The 26,421-nt window shown below is 37.2% G+C and overlaps 1 protein-coding gene across 2 annotated transcripts in view; it reads left to right on the forward strand.

Moving 5' to 3' along the window:
* Positions 1-20,422: 20,422 nt before the first annotated feature.
* The window catches only part of STK33 (serine/threonine kinase 33), a 69,893-nt gene continuing 63,894 nt past the window's right edge, over positions 20,423-26,421 (forward strand). For both annotated transcript variants that reach the window (XM_046017058.1, XM_046017059.1), the window contains exons 1-3: positions 20,423-20,647; positions 21,760-21,873; positions 25,697-25,810. In XM_046017058.1, coding sequence (XP_045873014.1) covers positions 20,423-20,647; positions 21,760-21,873; positions 25,697-25,810 — 453 coding nt within the window. The remainder of the gene's footprint in view (positions 20,648-21,759; positions 21,874-25,696; positions 25,811-26,421) is intronic.

The raw sequence follows: 26,421 nt of genomic DNA on the forward strand, positions 1-26,421 counted from the left end.
TAATGTGTTTATATCCTTTCAGACTCCTGAAAACCACAGTCTTGAGTAGAGCATAAATATGGGAGTACAGTTATAACTTCTTATCCGATAGGGAAACTTTCAGAAGCAGGTGGAAATTTAGAGAATTGGGGTCAGGCCTAGTGTGGGAGTTTCGGTGTTTTGCTCTAGAAAGAGAGCTTTAAGGTAGAGTGAGGGTTTGGATGTAGTGCATTTTTTGACCAGGAGACTTCCACAAAGATTTTCTGATTTTGTTTACATGATAGGCCATGGTTCTCTTGCACTTGGTAACTGCATTGGATATTTTATTTGTAAGCTCTAAGACATTGTTTCCCTCAGTTAGTAAATGACCTTCAATCAATAATCCTTATTTAATGGAGCCCTTCTACTGGACACAAGCTGACAAGCTGAAGAGAATGTAGTTCCCACCCGGAGGGGCTCACAGTTAAGAGAAGTAGCCTTTGTTGTTGTTTCCTGTTACTAAATGAATATGACTTCTGCAGAAACTTGAAAATAGGGATCATGGAACCTGTTGTTGGTATTTTGTTGTAGGCTGCTTGGAGTTGCTGAGTTTGCAGAGATCTGGCCACAGGAGGGAAGTTTCCTGGATATGTCTAAATTGTGATTCCGGTATTGGAACATGATCTTGAGGATCAGAATGCCTTTTCTAATATGGTATGCAACATCTGGGTTGGAGCATTATATCACACATTTTCTTAACTAACTAAATAGCTTCAGGGAAAGTTTCTGGCTTTGGACATTTCCTCTTTTTTAGTACTTCTGGCAATATTTGACACACAGGAAAGGCATTCTCACCACACAATTTTATTTGTATTAACATATTTTATTAATGCAAAATTATTAATCAGTGCTTGATAAATGAAGCTAGGAAACCTTTCACATTTATCATTGATTTCTTCATCTTATTGATCCATTGCTAATTGGATTAAGATTGTCGAATGCATATTTGTTTTTAAAAGCTCTATTCTCTTAGGAAATTTCAGTTATATAATACAATGTTATCAACTATAATCACGTATTATACATTAGATTCTCAGACCTTATTCATCTTCTCAGTGAAAGTTTGTATCTGATATGTGAGGTGATGATGTGTTCATTAACTTGATGGGAGAACTGTTGCACTATGTATAGGTATATCAAATTATCATGTTGCATACTTGAAACATCTTCCAATTTTATTTGTCAACTATACCTCAGAAGAGCTGGGAAAACACATTCCTGAGTACAAGAAGGCTATTTTCTCTTAAGCATCCTGGGTGGAGCACAGCTGAGTTTTCATGCCACACTCCTCAGTGCAGTTCTACTTTTCTTCTAGAATCTATTGGTAACATTAAATCTCAACTGCTTTAGCTGCACGTGGGCCCATTTGCTAACTCTTTACCTTTCATTCTCCAATTTCATGCATGGGAAGGAAGTCTTTTTCCTTTTTCTTATGATACCTTTCTTTCTATATTTTATTTAGCTTTTTCTTTCCTAGCCAGGGCCACTACTCCTTAGCACATCCACCCTTCCAGCTCATCCTCTTCCTTTTCATGATTGCCCTGAGCCCATGGTAAATTCTAACGACGCTGCTCTGTTACAGGTGAAATTCAGGTTGGTTAAGGTGAACTTGGGGGCTGGAACTAGTGTGGCCTTGTCTGTGGTAGGAAAACAGATCCCCATTATAATAGGGATATGTATCATATATACATATATACAATACAATACAATATAAAACGTGAGGTCCACTGCCACTTGGTTCTGCTAAATGTCTGCTTCACCTCAGTTGATCATTAGGAGTGATTCATCTGTATAGACTTTTAGGGCTAGAAGGAACCTGAAGACATGCTAGTCTATGCTTCGAGACCTGTGGTTTCCTGCCAACCGACTGTGTAGCCTCTTCTTGGACATGTCTAGTGACTGAGAGATTGTCTTTCCTTTTATCTTTGACAGTTCTACATGTTAGGAAGCCCTTTTATATTGGATTGGCATGCACTCCCTTTTTGAATCACACAGAAGCCTAATTCCTTATGCCTCATCAATCCCCCCCCCCAAACTTATGAAGAGAGCCCTCACAGTCTTTTTAAGACACCCTTCTTTCATGGGACCCGTCTCTTTACTTCCATGACTCTTCTTATACACCTGCCGATTTTTCTGCCCAAGTGATTTGTGACTCTGGCTCTTTTCCACAAAATGAACACTCAGAAATTTTCATTTTGTGCAAGGATGGGCCTGTGCTGGCAGAAAGGTACCTGACTTGCTTATAATTGCTTAAAAGGTACCTGAGTTGCTTATAATTATGGCAAAAAAGACACTGGATGACAACAGGGAAAAAATCAGGGCGAGGTTTCTTAGTTTTCTTCAGGCTCTTTAATCCAAACTTTCTTAGTGAAATCTCTGTTCATGTCTTAAACTGTCAGCAGGACTACATTTAAGTCTGTCCTTCCAGATGACAGCTCAATCAGTGAGGTATAGTATGCAAATTAAAATAGGAAAAAAAACCGTAATAGCAATATCAGCTATTAAACATTTTTAAACATCTTTGTAATGATGTAAATTCTGAACACACGTAAATCCATTCCTAAGATAACATAGACTAATTTCCCTAATCATGCCCTTAATGGAAATAGTAAACAAGGGCTGGTCTCCTTTAAAATATAGCACTATGATCTAGGAAGCTCATTTTGCCCCCTCTTTAGGCTCTGTAAGCATGTTGGGAAAACAAGTAGTTGAAAGTGAATATACAGTCCTTCAGCTTGGTCTGCATAATGTCAGACAATCCAGTTTTTTTTCTTCACTTGAATAGAACATATTTTTGACTGAATTGACTGACTGTTTAGGTTCCTTGTAGACACAGTCTTAGTAAAGAAAACTAAAAATTGCTTTTGGGGAAGAAAATTGTAGCTAGTTATATCTCATAAAACCATTCTTGTGTTCATTTTCTTGAGGAAATTGCTGTGAGTGTATCTTCTAGGGCCAAAATGTAAGAGACCTTTTTATGCTTAAATAAAAGCTCAGAGATTTTCTGTATTAGAGTCGTTCCATTGACTTGTCTTAGTTCTGAAAATAAAATGAAAACCTCTAGTCAAAAGAAAGCTCACACTTCAGTTAAATACTGACATAATTTGAACTTACTTTATTTGTTTACATTATTAGTCTAAAACCCATGTTGTCCAGTTCTTGGAGACACAAAGAAACATTACTACGGCAGAAGCTTCTTTGGTTTTCTAATACATCTTTTTATACCTCAGGTCCTGTTTAAACACAATTCCATGATTCCATATAAAAAGAGTTATTTATCTTTGAGTTTACATAAGGATAGGTTTGCAACACTTGATTAATTTTATGCCTCTAAAATATGAATGACATCATTTGGCCTGTTAGATAGTAGATTTATTTTAGTAACAAATCTTTCAGATCAATTCATAAATGAGAAAGAAATAAATGTGAGTAAACATTTGTTCTCTTTTGGTTTTTAAGCTAAAATGATTAGAATCCAGCCAGCCAAAAAGAAATTAAATTTGAAATCTAATTCTTGTCAAGAAATTTTGCATGTGGCTATTCAGCCCATTGTTTTAGAATCACTGTGGCGAGAAAGTAGAACATTACTTTGGCAGATGTGGTGGTTGGTAGGTTGGAGAGTAGAAAAGAAACTCAGTGAGTAATAGGAACTCCTGTGCCTTCTGAGTATAGCTCCTAAAAACATGTAGGGCAACGGATAAATCAGAAACTGGAGCAAGAAAGTCCTTGTAAGTCTACATCAGTGTCAGTGATATGATGAAAATGTGATTTATTTTGAGAAATTGATGGAAAATGTAAGGAAATGCTTTCTGAGCAAAGCTAAGAAAAAGATAATTGTTTTTAGATCCACAAAAAAAAAAAAAAGCCATCTTGAAAATGGGAAATTTAATATGTACCCATTCTGTTGAAAGTTTGTAGATAGAAATAGAGTAAAACTTGAAGGATATGGTTAGCATGTTTTAGGAGTACTGTTTATGGTGAAGGGATTTAGCTACACTTTAAATACACCTTCACATTATGAATCCTTCTTTTAGTTTCTTATAAAAAGTACTATAAAGTCAGTATTCTTAATGCATGCATAAAATAATGCCTTACACAACTTACCTGGGACTTTTCTACACCTGCAGAGACAAAACACAATTTTTCCTGCACAGAAAACTGTTATTTGCAGATCTACTCGACTGCTCTGAGTCATTGATGGTTACAGGCTTTTTATTTAACTTGAAATGCAAAGCATTTTCTTCTAAAGTTAAATCATTTTGCAAAGTGTATATAGGTACATTCTGAGTTTTCTTTATCTTGCTACCTATACTTGAAAAACAAGGTCTGACATTTGTAAGAGGTGTGTGTGTGTGTGTGTGTGTGTGTGTGTGTGTGTGTTTTAGTGGCCTCGGTTGCATTCTTTTTTCCCTCCACCTGTCTGGAGGGTACTTTTTATATACCTTTTCCAGTGTTTGCCATTGTGAGTTTTGATCACAGCAGGAAAATTTTTTTCACACAACTTTGATAAGAGGTCATAGTTATTGGGATGACTTGCCCATTTTTTCTATCCAAAATCTTGAAATATGCTGTACACATTACCTGGGGTAAATATATGTATAACATTTAGGATTTTTGTATCTATTCACAAGTAAGATTGGGTTGTAAGGTCTTTTCCTTTTTTGAGAACACTGCCCTAGTCAGGTTTTGGTTATTCTTGCTGAGTGAAATGAACTGGATAGCTTTTTATTACTCCAAAATAGTTTATATGAGAATCATCTGGTCCCTAAAAGTAGAAAGGAACTTTGATACAGAACTTCTTGAATGAAATGATATGTGCTATGAATAAAAATGAAGGGAGGTAAGAGGACAGAGTGAATGGGCCTACAGTTTCTGATGAGGTGGTTAGAAAGGTTTGCTCAAATGAGCAGAAAACACCTTGAAGAGAGGGAGCATCTCTGTAGATGTCTGTGGGAAGGGCATCTTGGACAAAGGAAACAAATGGCTAAAGCCATAGGAATGGAATAGGGCTGACATATTCGAGGAACAGTGAGAATGCGAGCATATCTAAAGCAAGGAAGATGATATAAAATATGAAATCTGCATGGTAGTGAGGAGTCTGGGTATTTGGGGCCCTATAGGCAAAGGTCAACTAAAGTACAGTTCTTTGTCCGTTCATCTTAAATTTTATTCTTTAATCATGTTTTTCTGTTTTTGATTTGACTGCTCACATATATTTTTATCCCTTTACTATTTTTTTTTAAAGATTTATTTATTTGACAGAGAGAGATCACAAGTAGGCAGAGAGAGAGAGACCGAAGCAAGCTCCCAGCTAAGCAGAGAGCCTGACACGGGGCTCGATCCCAGGACCCTGGGATCATGACCTGAGCCGAAGGCAGAGGCTTTAACCCGCTGAGCCATTCAGGCGCCCCTATCCCTTTACTATTTTTAATAAAGGATTAAGAATATAATTTTTTTAAAAATACGGCTTTGCTTGCACTCTGTAAGGTTCACGATCATAAGTCACATGGCCATCTCTAAACTACATAAAAGGTGGGGAAATGGAGGATTTTTGATGAGTACATGGTAGTCCTGGTCAAAATCAGGATTCCCTTAGTAAAGAATAATGGGAAGAAAAAAATTGGATAAACTACTAGCAATATTTTTCATAAAATCCTATGTGCCTAGAGATTTTCTTATAGATTCTAAGCTATGCAAATTGTTACCAAACATCGTGAGATGGAAGATACCCAACTTATTTGATGAAACCATCCAGAACCTTGTATCCAAAGTTAACAAAGATGGCTAAAAGGATAATTATAGACTAGTTTAATTTATGAATACAACTGAAAGCTCAAAATACAAATGTACCTGTTTTTTAACATTCAAAGACTCATCCATTGTGATTACATAGGGGTCATACTGTAAGTGCAAGAATGCCTTAATATCAGGAAACCTTCTTAAACAATGCAACATATCAAAAGATCCAATAAGGGAAAAATATGATAATTACAATAGATAAGAATTGACAAGAGGTAGACCTCACTTCTAATTAGAAAACTAGTCTTTTTTTTTTAAGATTTTATTTATTTATTTGACAGAGAGAGAGATCACAAGTAGGCAGAGAGGCAGCAGAGAGAGGGGAGGAAACAGGCTCCCCACAAAGCAGGTAGCCCAACATGGGGCTTGATCCCAGGATGCTGAGATCATGACCTGAGCCAAAGGGAGAGGCTTAACCCACTGAACCACTCAGGCACCCCTAGAAAACTAGTCTTATTAGACAACTAAAACTAGAAAGACATTTCTCAAAGGATATAAAGATAATCCAACTTCCTCTTCTGGTCAAGTTTATTCCAGTTCAAAGAGCAAAGGTATATTCTGTATATCTCTAGCCTTATTAATTTGGGACTAGAAAATATACTTTTATGTAATATATGAAATGGTATGGTAAAAACCATCATAATGTACTCCCAGTTACTTCTGGAAGTTTCTCAAGGTATTCTCTTATATGTACTGCAGAACACATTTCTCTCTCCTTCCTCAGCTCACATCTCTCCAACTTGCCACCAGATAGCTGCCAATAACTCTACTTAGGCAGAATGTTGGGCATACCTGTTTCTACGCTCATGGAAAAATTGCACCCAAGAGTTCCCTTTTTTGTATTTGAGTATAAAATTGAACACACTTCTAATATTGCCTTTGAACTTTCACAAATAAGTAGTTTTTTTTTCTCATTTTATTTATTTTTTCAGCGTAACAGTATTCATTCTTTTTGCACAACACCCAGTGCTCCATGCAAAACGTGCCCTCTCCATTACCCACCACCTGTTCCCCCAACCTCCCACCCCTGACCCTTCAAAACCCTCAGGTTGTTTTTCAGAGTCCATAGTCTCTTATGGTTCGCTTCCCCTCCCCAATGTCCATAGCCCGCTCCCCCTCCCCCAATCCCACCTCCCCGCAGCAACCCCCAGTTTGTTTTGTGAGATTAAGAGTCATTTATGGTTTGTCTCCCTCCCAATCCCATCTTGTTTCATTTATTCTTCTCCTATCTCCTACCCCCCCATGTTGCTTCTCCATGTCCTCATATCAGGGAGATCATATGATAGTTGTCTTTCTCCGATTGACTTATTTCACTAAGCATGATACGCTCTAGTTCCATCCACGTCGTTGCAAATGGCAAGATTTCATTTCTTTTGATGGCTGCATAGTATTCCATTGTGTATATATACCACATCTTCTTTATCCATTCATCTGTTGATGGACATCTAGGTTCTTTCCATAGTCTGGCTATTGTAGACATTGCTGCTATAAACATTCGGGTACACGTGCCCCTTCGGATCACTATGTTTGTATCTTTAGGGTAAATACCCAGTAGTGCAATTGCTGGGTCATAGGGTAGTTCTATTTTCAACATTTTGAGGAACCTCCATGCTGTTTTCCAGAGTGGTTGCACCAGCTTGCATTCCCACCAACAGTGGAGGAGGGTTCCCCTTTCTCCACATCCTCTCCAGCATCTGTCATTTCCTGACTTGTTCATTTTAGCCATTCTGACTGGTGTGAGGTGATATCTCATTGTGGTTTTGATTTGTATTTCCCTGATGGCGAGTGATGTGGAGCACTTTTTCATGTGTCTGTTGGCCATCTGGATGTCTTCTTTGCAGAAATGTCTGTTCATGTCCTCTGCCCATTTCTTGATTGGATTGTTTGTTCTTTGGGTGTTGAGTTTGCTAAGTTCCTTATAGATTTTGGATACTAGCCCTTTATCTGATATGCCGTTTGCAAATATCTTCTCCCATTCTGTCAGTTGTCTTTTGGTTTTGTTAACTGTTTCCTTTGCTGTGCAAAAGCTTTTGATCTTGATGAAATCCCAACAGTTCATTTTTGCCCTTGCTTCCCTTGCCTTTGCCGTTGTTCCTAGGAAGATGTTGCTACGGCTGAGGTCGAAGAGGTTGCTGCCTGCATTCTCCTCAAGGATTTTGATGGATTCCTTTCTCACATTGAGGTCCTTCATCCATTTGGAGTCTATTTTTGTGTGTGGTGTAAGGAAGTGGTCCAATTTCATTTTTCTGCATGTGGCTGTCCAATTTTCCCAGCACCATTTATTGAAGAGGCTGTCTTTTTTCCATTGGACATTCTTTCCTGCTTTGTCGAAGATTAGTTGACCATAGAGTTGAGGGTCGATTTCTGGGCTCTCTATTCTGTTCCACTGATCTATGTGTCTGTTTTTGTGCCAGTACCATGCTGTCTTGATGATGACAGCTTTGTAATAGAGCTTGAAGTCCGGAATTGTGATGCCACCAACTTTGGCTTTGTTCTTCAATATTCCTTTGGCTATTCGAGGTCTTTTCTGGTTCCATATAAATTTTAGGATTATTTGTTCCATTTCTTTGAAAAAAATGGATGGTATTTTGATAGGGATTGCATTAAATGTGTAGATTGCTTTAGGTAGCATAGACATTTTCACAATATTTATTCTTCCAATCCAGGAGCATGGAACATTTTTCCATTTTTTTGTGTCTTCCTCAATTTCTTTCATGAGTACTTTATAATTTTCTGTGTATAGATTCTTAGTCTCTTTGGTTAGGTTTATTCCTAGGTATCTTATAGTTTTGGGTACAATTGTAAATGGGATTGACTCCTTAATTTCTCTTTCTTCAGTCTTGTTGTTGGTGTACAGAAATGCAACTGATTTCTGTGCATTGATTTTATATCCTGACACTTTACTGAATTCCTGAACAAGTTCTAGCAGTTTTGGAGTGGAGTCTTTTGGGTTTTCCACATATAGTATCATATCATCTGCGAAGAGTGATAGTTTGACTTCTTCTTTACCAATTTGGATGCCTTTAATTTCTTTTTGTTGTCTGATTGCTGAGGCTAGGACTTCTAGTACTATGTTGAATAGCAGTGGTGATAATGGACATCCCTGCCGTGTTCCTGACCTTAACGGAAAAGCTTTCAGTTTTTCTCCATTGAGAATGATATTTGTGGTGGGTTTTTCATAGATGGCTTTGATAATATTGAGGTATGTGCCCTCTATCCCTACACTTTGAAGAGTTTTGATCAGGAAGGGATGCTGTACTTTGTCAAATGCTTTTTCAGCATCTATTGAGAGTATCATATGGTTCTTGTTCTTTCTTTTATTAATGTGTTCTATCACATTGATTGATTTGCGGATGTTGAACCAACCCTGCAGCCCTGGAATAAATCCCACTTGATCGTGGTGAATAATCCTTTTAATGTACTGTTGAATCCTATTGGCTAGTATTTTGGCGAGAATTTTTGCATCTGTGTTCATCAAGGATATTGGTCTGTAGTTCTCTTTTTTGGTGGGATCCTTGTCTGGTTTTGGGATCAAGGTGATGCTGGCCTCATAAAATGAGTTTGGAAGTTTTCCTTCCATTTCTATTTTTTGGAACAGTTTCAGGAGAATAGGAATGAGTTCTTCTTTAAATGTTTGGTAGAATTCCCCTGGGAAGCCGTCTGGCTCTGGGCTTTTGTTTGTTTGGAGATTTTTGATGACTGTTTCAATCTCCTTACTGGTTATGGGCCTGTTCAGGTTTTCTATTTCTTCCTGGTTCAGTTGTGGTAGTTGATATGTCTCTAGGAATGCATCCATTTCTTCCAGATTGTCCAATTTGTTGGCGTAAAGTTGCTCATAGTATGTTCTTATAATTGTCTGTATTTCTTTGGTGTTAGTTGTGATCTCTCCTCTTTCATTCATGATTTTATTGATTTGGGTCCTTTCTCTTTTCTTTTGGATGAGTCTGGCCAGGGGTTTATCAATCTTATTGATTCTTTCAAAGAACCAGCTCCTAGTTTCATTGATTTTTTCTATTGTTTTTTTGGTTTCTATTTCATTGATTTCTGCTCTGATCTTTATGATTTCTCTTCTCCTGCTGGGTTTAGGGTTTCTTTCTTGTTCTTTCTCCAGCTCCTTTACGTGTAGGGTTAGGTTGTGTACTTGAGACCTTTCTTGTTTCTTGAGAAAGGCTTTTACCGCTATATATTTTCCTCTCAGGACTGCCTTTGCTGTGTCCCACAGATTTTGAACTGTTGTGTTTTCATTATCATTTGTTTCCATGAATTTTTTCAATTCTTCTTTAATTTCCTGGTTAACCCATTCATTCTTTAGAAGGATGCTGTTTAGTCTCCATGTATTTGGGTTCTTTCCAGCTTTCCTCTTGTGATTGAGTTCTAGCTTCAGAGCATTGTGGTCTGAAAATATGCAGGGAATGATCCTAATCTTTTGATACCGGTTGAGACCTGATTTGTGACCCAGGATGTGATCTATTCTGGAGAAGGTTCCATGTGCACTAGAGAAGAATGTGTATTCTGTTGCTTTGGGATGAAATGTTCTGAATATATCTGTGATGTCCATCTGGTCCAGTGTGTCATTTAAGGCCTTTATTTCCTTGTTGATCTTTTGCTTGGATGATCTGTCCATTTCAGTGAGGGGAGTGTTCAAGTCCCCTACTATTATTGTATTATTATTGATGTGTTTCTTTGATTTTGTTATTAATTGGTTGATATAGTTGGCTGCTCCCACGTTAGGGGCATAGATATTTAAAATTTTTAGATCTTCTTGTTGGACAGACCCTTTGAGTAGGATATAGTGTCCTTCATCATCTCTTATTATAGTCTTTGGCTTAAAATCTAATTGATCTGATATAAGGATTGCCACCCAGCTTTCTTCTGATGCCCATTAGCATGGTAAATTGTTTTCCACCCCCTCACTTTAAATCTGGAGGTGTCTTCGCGTCTAAAATGAGTTTCTTGTAGGCAACATACTGATGGGTTTTGTGTTTTTATCCATTCTGATACCCTGTGTCTTTTGATTGGGGCATTTAGCCCATTAACATTCAGGGTAACTATTGAGAGATATGAATTTAGTGCCATTATTAGCCTTTAAGGTGACTGTTACTGTATATTGTCTCTGTACCTTTCTGATCTACTACTTTTAGGCTCTCTCTTTGCTTAGAGGACCCCTTTCAATATTTCCTGTAGAGCTGGTTTGGTGTTTGCAAATTCTTTCAGTTTTTGTTTGTCCTGGAAGCTTTTTATCTCTCCTTCTATTTTCAATGATAGCCTAGCTGGATAGAGTATTCTTGGCTGCATGTTTTTCTCGTTGAGTGCTCTGAATATATCATGCCAGCTCTTTCTGGCCTGCCAGGTCTCTGTGGATAAGTCTGCCGCCAATCTAATATTTTTACCATTGTATGTTACAGACTTCTTTTCTCGGGCTGCTTTCAGGATTTTCTCTTTGTCACTAAGACTTGTAAATTTTACTATTAGGTGACGGGGTGTGGACCTATTCTTGTTGACTTTGAGGGGGGTTCTCTGCATCTCCTGGATTTTGATTCTTGTTCCCTTTGCCATATTAGGGAAATTCTCTCCAATGATTCTCTCCAATAGACCTTCTGCTCCCCTCTCTGTTTCTTCTTCTTCTGGAATCCCAATTATTCTAATGTTGTTTCGTCTTATGGTGTCACTTATCTCTCAAATTCTCCCCTCCTGGTCCAGTAGCTGTTTGTCCCTCTTTTGCTCGGCTTCCTTATTCTCTGTCATTTGGTCTTCTATATCACTAATTCTTTCTTCTGCCTCATTTATCCTAGCAGTGAGAGCCTCCATTTTTGATTGCACCTCATTAATAGCTTTTTTGATTTCAACTTGGTTAGATTTTAGTTCTTTAATTTCTCCAGAAAGGGCTTTAATATCTCCAGAGAGGGTTTCTCTAATATCTTCCATGCCTTTTTCGAGCCCGGCTAGAATGTTCAGAATCGTCATTCTGAACTCTTGATCTGACATATTACCCATGTCTGTGTTGATTAGGTCCCTAGCCTTCGGTACTGCCTCTTGTTCTTTTGTTTGTGGTGATTTTTTCCGCCTTGTCATTTTGTCCAGATAAAAGGGTATGAAGGAGCAAATAAACTACTAAAAGGGTGGCAAAGACCCCGGAAAAATGCGCTGTAACCAAATGAGAAGAGACCCCAAATTGTGGGGGGGAGAAAGGGGATAAAACAGCTTCTGAAAAAAAAAGAAAAAAAAAAAAAGAAAGAAAAAAATTTAAAAAATAAAACAAATAAAAAAATACAAAAAAGAAAGAAAAATATATATATTTAGATGAACTAGTCAAAAAATGTTAAAAAAGAAAAGGGTAAAAGTTTTAAAAAATTTAGCAGAAGAAGAAAAAAGAAAAAAGAAAAAAAATTGAAAAAAGAAAAAAAAAATTGAAGTAGCCGCAAGACTAAAGAATCATGGGGAGAAAGCCATGAGTTCCGTGCTTTGCTTTCTCCTCCTCTGGAATTGCTCTGCTGTCTTAGGAATTGAATCTGCTTTCTCCTTGATAGATGAAATTCGTTCTGGCTGGATATTTTGTTGATCTTCTGGGGGAGGGGCCTGTTGTAGTGACTCTCAAGTGTCTTTGCCCGAGGCGGGATTGCACCGCCCTTACCGGCGGCCAGACTAAGTAATCGGCTCGGGTTCGCTTTTGGGAGCTTCTGTTCCCTGAACGCTTTCCGTAGCGTTCCGGAGGACGGGAATGAAAATGGCGGCCTCCCAGTCTCCGGCCCGGAGGAGCCGAGAGCCTGGGGCCCCACTCCTCAGTGCGCCCCCAGAGGACAGCACCCAATCACTCCCGTATCCCCAGCCTCTAGCCGCGCTCCGAGCTCACCCAGCCCGCGACCAGTTCAAGGTAACCCCGAGCTGAGAGTTCAGTCCTCGGCTCTGTCTTGGCAGCCGGCTTCTCCGTTCTAATAGCTGCGAGCTCTCTGACACTCCGATACCCCCGATCCTTCTGTAACCCTGCGGGGCCTGGGGCCACGCTGGCCCCGCGTGGGCTTCACCCCGGTTTAGCCCCTGGAGCAATGTCCCTCAGTGGAACAGACTTTTAAAAGTCCTGATTTTGTGTTCCGTTCCTCCGCCGCTTGCCGGGAGCCGGCCCCTCCCCCCGCGGTCTATCTTCCCGTCGTTTTAGATTCACTTCTCCGCCAGTCCTACCTTTCAGAAAGTGGTTGATTTTCTGTTTCTAGAATTGCTGTTCTTTTTCTCTTCGATCTCCCGTTGGATTTGTAGGTTTTTGCAATGTTTAGATAAGCTATCGAGCTGATCTCCTGCTACCTGATGTAGTCTCAGGCTGCTACTTCTCCGCCATCTTGACCACAAATAAGTAGTTTTATTAAATCAAATTATCTACTCCTTTGTGAAAGGCATTACTATGAATTTGCTGTAATAATAAGCTGAGTGAGGCTTAAAATTTGAAACCCTAGTAATAAATGTTTTATACCAGTATTTTTAAGCCCATTATTTATTTATTTATTTATTTTTTGCCACAACCCACAACCCACATTAAGAAGGAAGGGGTAGGAGGTGGAAGCAAGATGCCTGTGGAGTAGGAAACTGAAATAGCATTAGGTCCCAGGAGTTCAGCTAGATAGGTATCAAACCATTCTGAACACCTACAAACTCAACAGGAGACAGAAGAGAAGAGCAGCAATTCTAGGAAGAGAAAATCAACCACTTTTGGGAAGAATCTTCTTTTATTTTCATCTTTATACTCATATTTCATCCCTTCATCATGTTTACCCTTATTTTTGTGTATATATATAAGTTTTACTTTCCTTAAAATTTTGGGAGGTAGTTTCTTCTAAGAGACCAAAGCACACCCAAAATCAAGTGGGTGGCTCTGTTCTATTCACCAGCCTAATATACATATAAATATTATTTAATTAATAGTATTATTTATTAATTTATTAACATTATTTATCAATTATTTAATATTAATAATATAATATATTTTATATATTTATTTTTAAAAAATTTCCCCTCCTTTCTTCTCCCCCCAGCTTTGGGGTCTCTTTTGATTTGGTTAGCATATATTTTTCTGGGGTCTTTGTCACCCTTTTAGTATTTTACTCTCTCACTCATATTTCTTATCTGGATAAAATGACAAGGTGGAAACACTCACCACAAAAAAAAAAAAAAAGAACAAGAGACAGTACTGATGGCTAGGAACCTAATCAATATGGACATTGGTAATATGTCAGAACTAGAATTCAGAATCACAATCTCAAGGTGCTAGCTGGGCTTGAAAAAGACATGGAAGATACTAGAGAATCCCTTTCTGGAGAAATAAAATCCCTTTCTGGAGAAATAAAAGAACTAAAATCTAACCAAATTGAAATTTAAAAAGCTATTAATGAGGTGCAATAAAAAATGGAGCCTAATTACTGCTAGGATAAATGAGGCAGAAGAGAGAATTAGTCATATAGAAGACCAAATGACAGATAATAAAGAAGCTGAGCAAAAGAGAGACCAACAACTACTGGACCACAAGGGGAGAATTCAAGAGATAAGTGATACCATAAGATGAAACAAATATTAGAATAATTAGGATCCCAGAAGAAGAAGAAAGAGAGAGAGGAGAAGAAGGTATACTGGAGCAAATTATAATAGAGAATTTCCCTAATATGGCAAAGGGAACAAGCACCAACATCCAGGAGACACAGAGAACCCCCTTCAAAATCAATAAAATTAGGTCCACACCCCATCTTCTAATAGTAAAACTTACAAGTCTTAGTGACAAAGAGAAAATCCTGAAAGCAGCTTGGGACAAGAGGTCTGTAACATACAATGGTAGACATATTAGATTGATAGCAGACTTATCCACAGGGACCTGGCAGGCCAGAAAGGACTGGCATGATATATTCAAAGCACTAAATGAGAAAGATATGCAGCCAAGAATACTATATCCAGCTAGCATTGAAAATGGAAGAAGAGATAAAAGCTTCTAGGACAAACAATGAATTCTGGAACACTAAAAAGAAATTTTAAAAGTAAATAAAATTTTTTTTTAAGTTTGAAATAAAAAAAAAGAAAGAAAAAAAAAAAGCAAGCTTCCAGGACAAACAAAAGTTAAAAGAATTGGCAAACACCAAACCAGCCCTACAGGAAATATTGAAAGGGGTCCCCTAAGCAAAGAGAGAGCGTAAAAGAAATAGACCAGAAAGGAACAGAGACAACATGCAGTAACAGTCACCTTACAGGCAATACAATGGCAGTAAATTCCTATCTTTCAATATTTACCCTGAATGTAAATGGACTAAATGCCCCAATCAAAACACATAGCATATCAGAATGGATTAAAAAAACAAGACCCATCAATATAGTGTCTACAAGAAACTCATTTTAGATCCAAAGACACCTCCAGATTTAAGGTGAGGGAGTGGAAAACAATTTACCATGCTAATGGACATCAAAAGAAAGTTGGGGGTGGCAAATCCTTCTATCAGATAAATTAGACTTTAAGCCAAAGACTATAATAAGAGATGAGGAAGAACACTATAGCATACTTAAAGGGTCTTTCCAACAAGATCTAACAATTTTAAAAATCTATGCCCGTAACATGAGAGCAGCCAACTATATAAACCAATTAATAACAAAATCAAAGAAACATATTGACAATAATACAATAATAGTAGGGGACTTTAACACCCCCCTCACTGAAATGGACAGATTATCTAAGCAAAAGATGAACAAGGAAATAAAGTCATCTAATGACACACTGGACCAGATGGATATCACAGATCTATTCAGAACCTTCCATCCCGAAGCAACAGAATATACATTCTTCTCTAATGCACATGGAACATTCCCCAGAACAGATCACACCCTGGGCCACAAATCAGGTGTCAGCCAGTACCAAAAGATTGAGATCATTCCTTGCATATTTTCAGACCACAGTGCTCTGAAGCTAGAACTCAATCATAAGAGGAAAGTTGGAAAGAACTCATATACATGGAGGCTAAAGGGCATCCTACTAAAGAATGAATGGGTCAACCAGGAAATTAAAGAAGAATTGAAAAAAAATCACAGAAACAAATGAAGATGAAAACACAACAGTTCAAAATCTTTGGGACACAGCAAAGGAGGTCCTGAGAGGAAACTATAGAGTGATACAAGCCTTTCTCAAGAAACAAAAAAGGTCTCAAGTATACAACCTAACCCTACACCTAAAGGAGCTGGAGAAAGAACAACAAAGAAAGCCTAAATCCAGCAAGAGAGGAGAAATCATAAAGATCAGAGCAAAAATCAATGAAATAGAAATGAAAAGAATGATAGAACAAATCAACGAAACTAGGAGCTGGTTCTTTGAAAGAATTAATAAGTTTGATAAACCCCTGGCCAGACTCATCAAAAAGAAAAGAGAAAGGACCCAAATAAGTAAAATCATGAATGAAAGAGGAGAGATCACAACCAACACCAAAGAAATACAATTATAAGAACATATTGTAGCAACATGGACGGGACTGGAAGAGATTATGCTGAGCGAAATAAGTCAAGCAGAGAGAGTCAAGTATCATATGGTCTCACTTATTTGTGGAGCATAACAAAGAACATGGAGGACATGGGGAGATGGAGAGGAGAGGGAGTTGAGGGAAACTGGAAGGGGAGATGAACCATGAGAGACTATGGACTCTGAAAAACAACCAGAGGGTTTTGAAGGGGCGGGGGTGGGGTGGGAGGTTGAGGAACCAGATGGTGGGTAATAGGCAGGACACATACTGCATGGAGCACTGGGTGTGATGCCAAAACAATGAACACTGTTATGCTGTAAATAAACAAATAAAAAAAAATAAAATTAAAAAAAAAAAGAACATATTGTGAGCAACTATACACTAGAAATTTGACAATCTGGAAGAAATGGATGCATTCCTAGAGACATATAAACTACCACAACTGAACCAGGAAGAAATAGAAAACCTGAACAGACCCATAACCAATAAGGAGATTAAAGCAGTCATCAAACATCTCCTAACAAACAAGAGCCCAGGGCCAGACGGCTTCCCAGGGGAATTCTACCAAACATTTAAAGAAGAATTAGTACCTATCCTCCTGAAACTGTTCCAAAAAATAGAAATGGAAGGAAAACTTCCAAACTCCTTTTATGAGGCCAGGATTACCTTGATCCCAAAACCAGACAAAAAAGCAGAATTACAGACCAATATCCTTGATGAACATGGAAGCAAAAATTCTCACCAATATACTAGCCAATAGGATCCAACAGTACATTAAAAGGAATATTCACCATGACCAAGGGGGATTTATTCCTGGGCTGCAAGGATGGTTCAACATCTGCAAATCAATCAATGTGCTACAATACATTAATAAAAGAAAGAACAAGAACCATATGATACTCTCAATATATGTTGAAAAAGCATTTGACAAAGTATAGCATCCTTTCTTGATCAAAACTCTTCACAGTGTAGGGATAGAGGGCCCATACCTCAATACCATCAAAGCCACCTATGAAAAAAAAACACAGCAAATATCATTCTCAATGGGGAAAAACTGAGAGCTTCCCCCCTTAAGGTCAGGAATATGAGAGGGATGTCCGGTATTACCACTGCTATTCAACATAGTACTAGAAGTCCCAGCCACAGCAATTAGACAACAGAAAGAAATAAAAGGCATCTGAATCAGCAAAGAAGAAGTCAAACTATCATTCTTTGCAGATGATATGATACTTTATGTGGAAAACCCTAAAGATTTCACTCCAAAACTGTTAGAGCTCATACAGGAATTCAGTAAAGTGTCAGGATATAAAATCAATGCTCAGAAATCAGTTGCATTTCTATACACAAACAGCAAGACAGAAGAAAGAGAAATTAAGGAGTCAATCCCATTTACAATTGCACCCAAAACCATAAGATATCTAGAATAAACCTAACCAAAGAGGCAAATAATCTATACTCAGAAAACTGTAAAGTACTCATGAAAGAAACTGAGGAAGACACAAAGAAATGGAAAAACGTTCTGTGTCCATGGATTGGAAGAACAAATATTGCTAAATGTCTATGCTACTTAAAGCAATCTACACATTTAATGCAATCCTATGAAAATACTGTCAATTTTTTTCAAATAAATGGAACAAATAATCCTAAAATTTATGTGGAACCAGAAAAGACCCCTAATAGCCAGAGAATGTTGAAAAAGAATGCCAAAGTTGGTGGCATCACAATTCCAAACTTCAAGCTCTATTACAAAGTTGTCATCATCAAGACAGTATGGTACTGAGATGAAAACAGACACATAGATCAGTGGAACAGAATAGAGAGCCCAGAAATAGACCCTCAACTCTATGGTCAACTAATCTTCAACAAAGCAGGAAAGAATGTCCAATGGAAAAAAGTCTCTTCAACAAATGGTGTTGGGAAAATTGGACAGCCACATGCAGAAGAGTGAAACTGGACCATTTCCTTACAAAACACATGAAAATAGACTCAAAATGGATGAAGGACCTCGATGTGAGAAAGGAATCCATCAAAATCCTTGAGGAGAACGCAAGCAGCAACCTCTTCGATTTCGGTCACCGCAACTTCTTCCTAGAAACATTGCCAAAGGCAAAGGAAGCAAGGATAAAAATGAACTATTGAGACTTCATCAAGATCAAAAGCTTTTGCACAGCAAAGGAAATAGTTAACAAAACCAAAAGACAACTGACAGAATGGGAGAAGATATTTGCAAACGACATATCAAATAAAGAGCTAGTATCCAAAATCTATAAAGAACTTATGAAACTCAACACGCAAAGAACAAAGAATCCAATCAAGAAATGGGCAGAGGACATGAACAGACATTTCTGCAAAGAAGACATCCAGATGGCCAACAGACACACGAAAAAATGCTCCACATCACTCGGCATCAGGGAAATACAAATCAAAACCACAATGAGATATCACCTCACACCAGTCAGAATGGCTAAAATTAACAAGTCAGGAAACAACAGATGTTGGAGAGTATACGGAGAAAGGGGAACCCTTCTACACTGTTGGTGGGAATGCAAGCTGGTGCAGCCACTGGAAAACAGCATGGAGGTTCCTCAAAAAGTTGAAAATAGAACTACCCTATGACCCAGCAATCACAATACTGGGTATTTACCTTAAAGATACAAATGTAGTAATCCAGAGGGGCACGTACACCTGAATGTTTATAGCAGCAAAGTCCACAATAACTAAACTATGGAAAGAACCTAGATTTCCACCAACAGATGAATGGATAAAGAAGAGCTAATATATATATATATATATATGTATATATATATACATATATATATATGATATATAGATAGATAGATATATCTATCATATATATATATATCATCATATATATACATAATATATATATATTATGCAGCCATCAAGAGAAATGAAATCTTGCCATTTGCAATGACATGGATGTAACTAGAGGGCATTATACTGAGCGAAATAAGTCAATCAGAGAGACAATTCTCATGTGATCTTTGTGATATGAGGAATTTGCAAGGCAGGATAGGAGGTCATGGGGGATAGGGAAGGAAAAAATGAAACAAGATTGGATTGGGAGGGAGACAAACCATAAGAGATTCTTAATCTCACAAAACAAACTGAGGGCTATTGGGAGGAAGGGGATAGGGATAGGGTAGTTGGGTTATGGACATTGGGGAGGGTATGTGGTATGGTGAGTATGATATGTGTAAGCCTGAAGATTCACACACCTGTACCCCTGGGGCAAATAATACATAATATGTTAATAAAAATAATTTTAAAAAAAGAAGGAAGGAGTAGTGGATGGATAAAACAGTTGAAGGGATTAAAACAAACTTCATTACAAATCACAGGAATGTAAAAAATACAGCACAGGAAATATAGTCAATAATATTGTAATAAATGGTGACAGATGAACTAGACTTACCATGGTGATAATTTTGTAATGAATATAAATGTTGAATCATTACATTGTATACCTAAATGTAATATAGCATTGTATGTTAATTATATTTCAATAAACACTACCTTATGCTGTGACTGAGTACGTACAGGTACACAAACATTCTCCACTTATATATCTTTATAATTAGAAGTTTTTTTTTGAAATTACCATGGATCTATACAAAATACTCATATTATCTTCTTAGAATTAAAAGAAAAATTAAATTGATGTCAGCACACCAAATTGATTTCCTTAGACCATGTTTTTCAGCAATTTTATGGTTCTGGACAAAAATGATTCTTTCAATTATTAAGTAAATAAAATGTCTGGAATTAAAGAATTAAATTTTGAAAGATGACCATCCATTGGTTTTTAGAAATATGTCTTAATTTTGCTGAAAATGTTAACTTTTCATCTATAGGCAGGATGCTTTTGGGGCTAGCTACTAGTTTATCTCTGATTTATAGAAGTGTGAGAGAATAAGAAAGAACTTTCTAAATTATGATTTCTTTTCTTTCTACAGCTCTCATGTGTGAATGTAAGTGTAGTGCATCATTACCCTGAGGACCTCACCAACTGGAAGTTACTGTTTTTACCATCAGCTTACCTTATCCCATTTGGTCCTTTCCTCAAAGAGTGGAAACTTCTTTCAAGTTGCTTTTGTTGCAGCGTTAAGCAAATGGCCAATAGTGGCTTTGATAAAAAATCCACAAAATGTTCCAACTGTTCATCTACTTCTAAGAAAGGTTCATTTTTGGCATGTCCCTGTAAATCAAGGCTTTCTCCAATTTCTGTGGTGGAAATGTCCCAAGCATCAAGCATTGGCAGCTCAGAGTTTATGGTTTCCCCAGAGAGGAAAAAAGAAAACCAAGCCAGCATAGATAGTTCCTCTGGGAAAGATATGGTAAATATTGAAGATTCTCTATCCCAACATTAATTGGCCTCTCATTTCCTAATCCCAACCTCAGATTCACCTGTATCCCTTGGGCCCTTATCCACTAATTCATTGCCTTCTTAACTATTAAAGGAACATTCTTTCTTACATAAGAGGTGAGCAAAATTGGTTAATAATTTCTTTTATGATATTTCCATCTACTACCAAATTAGTTATTTGCCAGGATCATGAATAATTTGGAATGTTATTCCAACTTCTTTATTTTTTAATGGTTTTTGCAGAAATGAATTGGTTTTCAAGTTGGATTAAATCTGAATTTGGGGGTATTTTTTTCAACTAATGCAGAATGGGATTTATGGCTGTAGTTAAATATGGGGTGATTATTATTTAAGACAATTCCTGGTTATCTGGATGGGATATCCAATATACTTTGCAAAACCAATTTGCATTAATTACAATCTATGACTACCTGGTTGGACTGGTTTGGGTGTCTTCCACTTTTATAAAGAGGCAAGGGTGGAAGGTTGTAGTTGATACAGCACAACTTTGGAGACAGAGAGCAGTAAGTTTAAGAAAAGTTGGGTTCCCAGTCCTCAGAGTTGCACATTTTTCAAAATTTCACCTTAAATTGTTATTTTTAGTTTGTATTATGGTATAGTTATTGCCATATAGGCATCTCTGAGTGTCTTGTTACTATATTGTTTTCATTCAAAGGATATTTTGTGAATGTTTGGTCAATAATTTTTTATATATAATCTACTGGGGATGACTGTTATGTTTTGAAACAAGGGTGATTGAGAAAGCTCTGAAGTTGCCTTCTCTTGTGATTTTAAAGAGTCATTAGGTAAGTTCTGTTAGATTTGTGATGCAGGTTATCATGTAGACTTGCCTGGATTCAGGGGATTAGATTGAATGACTGGCTTCTTGTGGTCCCTTTTAGTGTAATGAGCCAATGAATCATATAGGGCTTAGAATTTGGAAAAGATAATAAATATCATGGCACACATTAAAGATTTGTCAGATTATTGAAATTAGGACTTTTATTTTGTCAAGATATGAGCACATTATATTTGTACTACACTTGTATTATATCTTAATTTTTTAATTCCTTTTGGTGTAAGCCCTTAAAAACCTCAAATGTGGAGAGAAAACCATCTCAACAACAGTGGAGTCGGGGCAACATTACAGAAGGAAAGGTTCCTCACATAAGGATGGAAAATGGAGCTGCTATTCAGGTACAAAGAAAACAAAGTGAAACTGCTAGGAACGTTTAAGTCAATGGTTAATGGCAAAAATGGTTTAAAAGTTAGTCTCTAAGGAAAGGAAGGGAAGAGAAAATTTATGAGTTTCAAGTATGTCAAAGTCTTTACAAAAGAAAATGCAGACTATTTTTTTTAATAGAGGACCAAATAGACTTTAATTAAAGCAGAGTGCATTTTTATTAGCAAAATAAAAACATTTTGGTCTTTAGGTCTTGCCTATTGCTGAGAGCAATCTTGGAGTCTTTGGGTAGACCTCTTCAAGACAGATGACTTGAGATGGTTTGGCTATTCATTTCTTTGATGACTGGTAGTGAGGCCAGAATTTCCCCCTGGACCCCTCCATTTTTTCTAGTCTGTGATTGGATGGATACCAATATGACTGTCCCAAGGACTCTAATTATTATGGATTGAATGTTATTATCCTTTTAGAAATTAAAATGTGTCCCTTTAACATTAAATTAAAAGAACCACAATAAGAATAACTACAAGAAGAAAATTACATTAATGTTAAATAACTTTAAAATTTTGTTTCAAGAGATATTTGACAATTTACTTGAAGGGATCAGAGAAACTTCCTGAGTAATTCTGACTTGAAAAGTTTGATTCTCCACTTAAAAGGCCTGGATTTTTTTAATCCACAAACTTACTGAGTTTTAAATTTAGCCATAAGAGCTTTTATAAAAACAAAATGCACTCATTGTAAAATGGTAGGGAAATATAGATAGAAAAGTGAAAAAAATAAAAATCATGAGCCAAGGAGAACCAATTTTGACATTTATTACCTTTATTTTTCCTGTGCTTGTGTAAGTGTTATTCTATTTCTTTCTTTTCAGTTTTTTTCCTATTTTAAATTATGAAATATTTTAAATATATACAGATTTTAAAGAAATAAATTTAACTGGTATAACTGAAGTTTTCCTCCTCCCATGAGATGGACAGGCTCATTGTAAAGTTTTTAAACACTTCAGAAGAGTATAAAAGAGGAAATTAGAGTCACCCTAAATTCTACTACCCAGAGATAGCTACTCTCAACATTTAGATGAGCATCTTTCCAAATACCAGTGTCAGTACCCTTACACTCACACAGTTTCATAATGGGACCATACCATACGTGTTTTCACACTCTACACTCTATCATGGGCTTCTATATCAATAAAAATAGATCTCCATTACCATTTTTATAGCATCCCCTTAAGATTATTACAAATAAGAAGTCATTTTCTCCTTATTTTCCCCATGATGTAACAATGTCAGAGCAGTTGGAGAAAAAGAAAAACTAGTTATAAAGAAGAAAAACTAGTTATAAAACTAGTTGGGCAGTTGGGCTATTTCTGTATCTATTCCTCATTTTAAAAATCCTATTTAAATGGTATTAAATGACTGTGTCCAAGTTGTGTTTCTGTACGTTTAAGAGGAAATGGAAGTTTAGTTTTAAAGGTCAAAAAAGTTGGGGAGATGATTATAGAGTTTAGATCTTTCTGTTCTGTGGAAAACAAAATGGATAAATTTAAGTTGGGATTTTACTCAGTTTCATAATATGTAGTTGGGAGTTGGATATAAATATGATAAAAAAAACTGTTTTGTCTTATTTTAGTCATCTTAGTTTTCTGACTTTGCTTCTCACTAGTAAGTAGCAGTAGGAAGAAGGAGCCAAAGTAATTATAAATCATTGAAAGTAGTGCTTTGAGGACCATCCCTTGGTCAGGATGTACCCTTTGTGAGTCTAGGAATCGCCATTCACAACACTCAAGACCATAAATCTAAAGCCCTTCCTCCAGGGTTCAACTCCGCATCACCAGTCCATATAGGTATATAGGTATATAGGTGTGTGTGTGTGTATATATATGTGTGTGTATATATACATATAGGTAGAGGGTTCCTGAGTGGTTGGCATGCTGACTGGATGTATTGATTAATTCATTCATTTACCAATTCACTCATTCATTCCAAATTTGCACTACTGTTCCTTTGGAATGCCTTCCTTGCTTTGCTTGGATTATAAGAAAAAAGTTCTCAATTATCTGTCTTTGTTCCCTCACATGCCAATCTCACAAACTGCCTCTTTTGTAATGTTTTTCCCTATTCTCCCAGCATTTTAGCTCTGGTCTCTGGCCCCAATGTTGTTTTGTATTTTTTTTTTTAACTTAAGACTTTATGACTTAAGTGATAGCCTTGTCTTTTGAGCAGATTACAAATTCTGAGAAAACATGAAGTGTGTTTTATCCTTTTTAGTACAAAATATGTATCACAAGGGACTATCTAAGGCAAGTCTAAGATGTTGAAGCTTAACATTTTCCCTCCTTTCCTTTCCTTCCATTCCTTCCTTCCTTCCTTCCTTCCTTCCTTCCACTTCCCCCCTATGTGCTAAGCATGAATATTTTACCTACAAAATTTCAGGGTAAGATTTTTAAAGGAATCAAAAGGAACAGCTTCTTAAGAAGGTTCTAGACTATCTTGGGAGAAAAACATGAACTGAAGTGTTTATAAGAGAGGAATAGTAGTGCTTGAGGACCAGTGCATATATGCTGTGAGTTTAGCCAAAATAATGGAACAGCCACTACAGTGCAGTCAGTCAGGGAACCCCTTCATGAAGCAGGTGAGTAATTTGTTGGGCATTTTCTTATGAGAGTAAGACAGGAATGTAAGCAGTGGAAGATATGAAGACGAGCAGCTTAGGTATCTGTTGTGTGGTAAAGGTGAAAGTGGTTGCAGAGAAAGAGCTGCATCTCCAGTAAAGACTTTGGCTGCTGACCCAGCAGAGGCTTCACCTAGTGGCATGCCTTCAGCTCTTCTGTCCTGTCCTAATCCCCAGGCATGATGTGTCCAGACTCTGCTCTTATTAATGCCCTGATACTGATTTGGATCAAGGATGCTGACTACCCGCCCCCCGACCCACCGCCCAACCAAACTCACAAGAAATGGAAGTATAAATGAATTACTTGTTTGTTATTTTACAATGTGAGCCAGGATGCTGGTATTGGCAAAAACAGTGCATTCTTCTTCTTCTTCTTCTTTTTTAATAATATTAACTTTTATTGAGTGCTCAATATGTCCAACATTATGCTTTTTTTAAAAAGCTGAAATGTAGTTGAATACAATGTTATATTAGTTTCAGATGGACAATTTAGTGATTCGACAATTCTGCTCATTTCACTATGCTCACCAAGTTAAAAAATAAGCAGAAGGATTCTTGGTCCTTCTTGGTTACTATGGATGGTTTTTATTTTCTTCACAGGGCTGACTTGCATTAAAATTTCTGTCAGATATTGCTCTTTCTAAAACAAAAAGAATAGAACAACAAAAGCAATTTTTGATCGAAATAATGAAGATGAGTGTTACTTGGTAAACAGAAAAGCAGTATTCAATGGTTAATATGTGTTGATTTTATAGTATAGCTCTCTGAATTTAGGGATAATTTCTTTGTTGAATGTATTTCATACACATAAACACACAAATACGTATGCATTAAAATTCCATTCCTCCTTTTTCTTATGAAGACATTTCCTTAATATTGTAGTTTGTAAGAGATTTATTTTTATACTTTTGAGGTTTTCCATATTTCTCCATTAGGATTTTTATCATTTTCCTCCAAAGGACATTTAACGAAATTTGTCAAAACTTATTTTTGGTTAATTAAGATGTGTTTATTAATATTGCAAAGATGTGGTATCTCGTATTTGATTTTACCCTGGAGCAGAAACCCTCTTCCCTTGGGTAGATATCTGTCACTATTATGCGTTCATTTTTAATACATGATGAATGGGAGAGATAGACAAAGCTCTTATTTTTTATCCAGGAATTCTATACCTTTGGAAAAATATTGGGACAGGGGAGCTTTGGAATGGTCATTGAAGCCACAGACAAGGAAACAGACACTAAGTGGGCAATTAAAAAAGTGAACAAAGAAAAGGTAAGACTTACTAGCAGCACAGCACTGAGGGCTCAGTGCCCGGGCTGGGGCAGGAGGAGGCAGGAGGTCTCCACACTGACACAGCTGAGCCTGAGGGGAGCTGTTGCCCTGGGGAACTGCTGCCATTTCCCTGGCCTCGGGAAGGGGGGAAGGGACCCGTCCTTGAACCCCAGCAGACAAGTGCTATCTGGGAAAAACAAATGAAGGACTAACTAACATAACCAATATAACCAAATACGGGCAAAGTTTTCCGGAGTGGGTTGAAAGTAAGGGCCAGTTCTCTGCTGTGTAGTTGTAGGGCTGTGAGATGGCCTAGCCAGAACTATGTCTCGCCACTGTCTCCTGATGTATGTGGTTCTGAACCACTTTTCTTCTATCCTTTCCTCTCCTTTGATTCCGTTTCCTCATGTGATTATTTATCTCACCTGCTCTTCCAGTGTGAACCAATTCTTCAGCAACTATGAAGCATACTGTTCAGTTGTAGCCACTGTATTCCTCCCTGGATCTCTCCTGGAGTGGACAATGACTGGCTTTCACTTTAAGGGAGATTCTAGCTTCTTAGGCTTTACATCTTGATCATTTCATTAACTTAAAAAAAAAAAAATCTGTGC

This window comes from Meles meles, chromosome 8 (assembly GCF_922984935.1).
Source record: "Meles meles chromosome 8, mMelMel3.1 paternal haplotype, whole genome shotgun sequence".
In the NCBI taxonomy this organism is placed as follows: Eukaryota; Metazoa; Chordata; class Mammalia; order Carnivora; family Mustelidae; genus Meles; species Meles meles.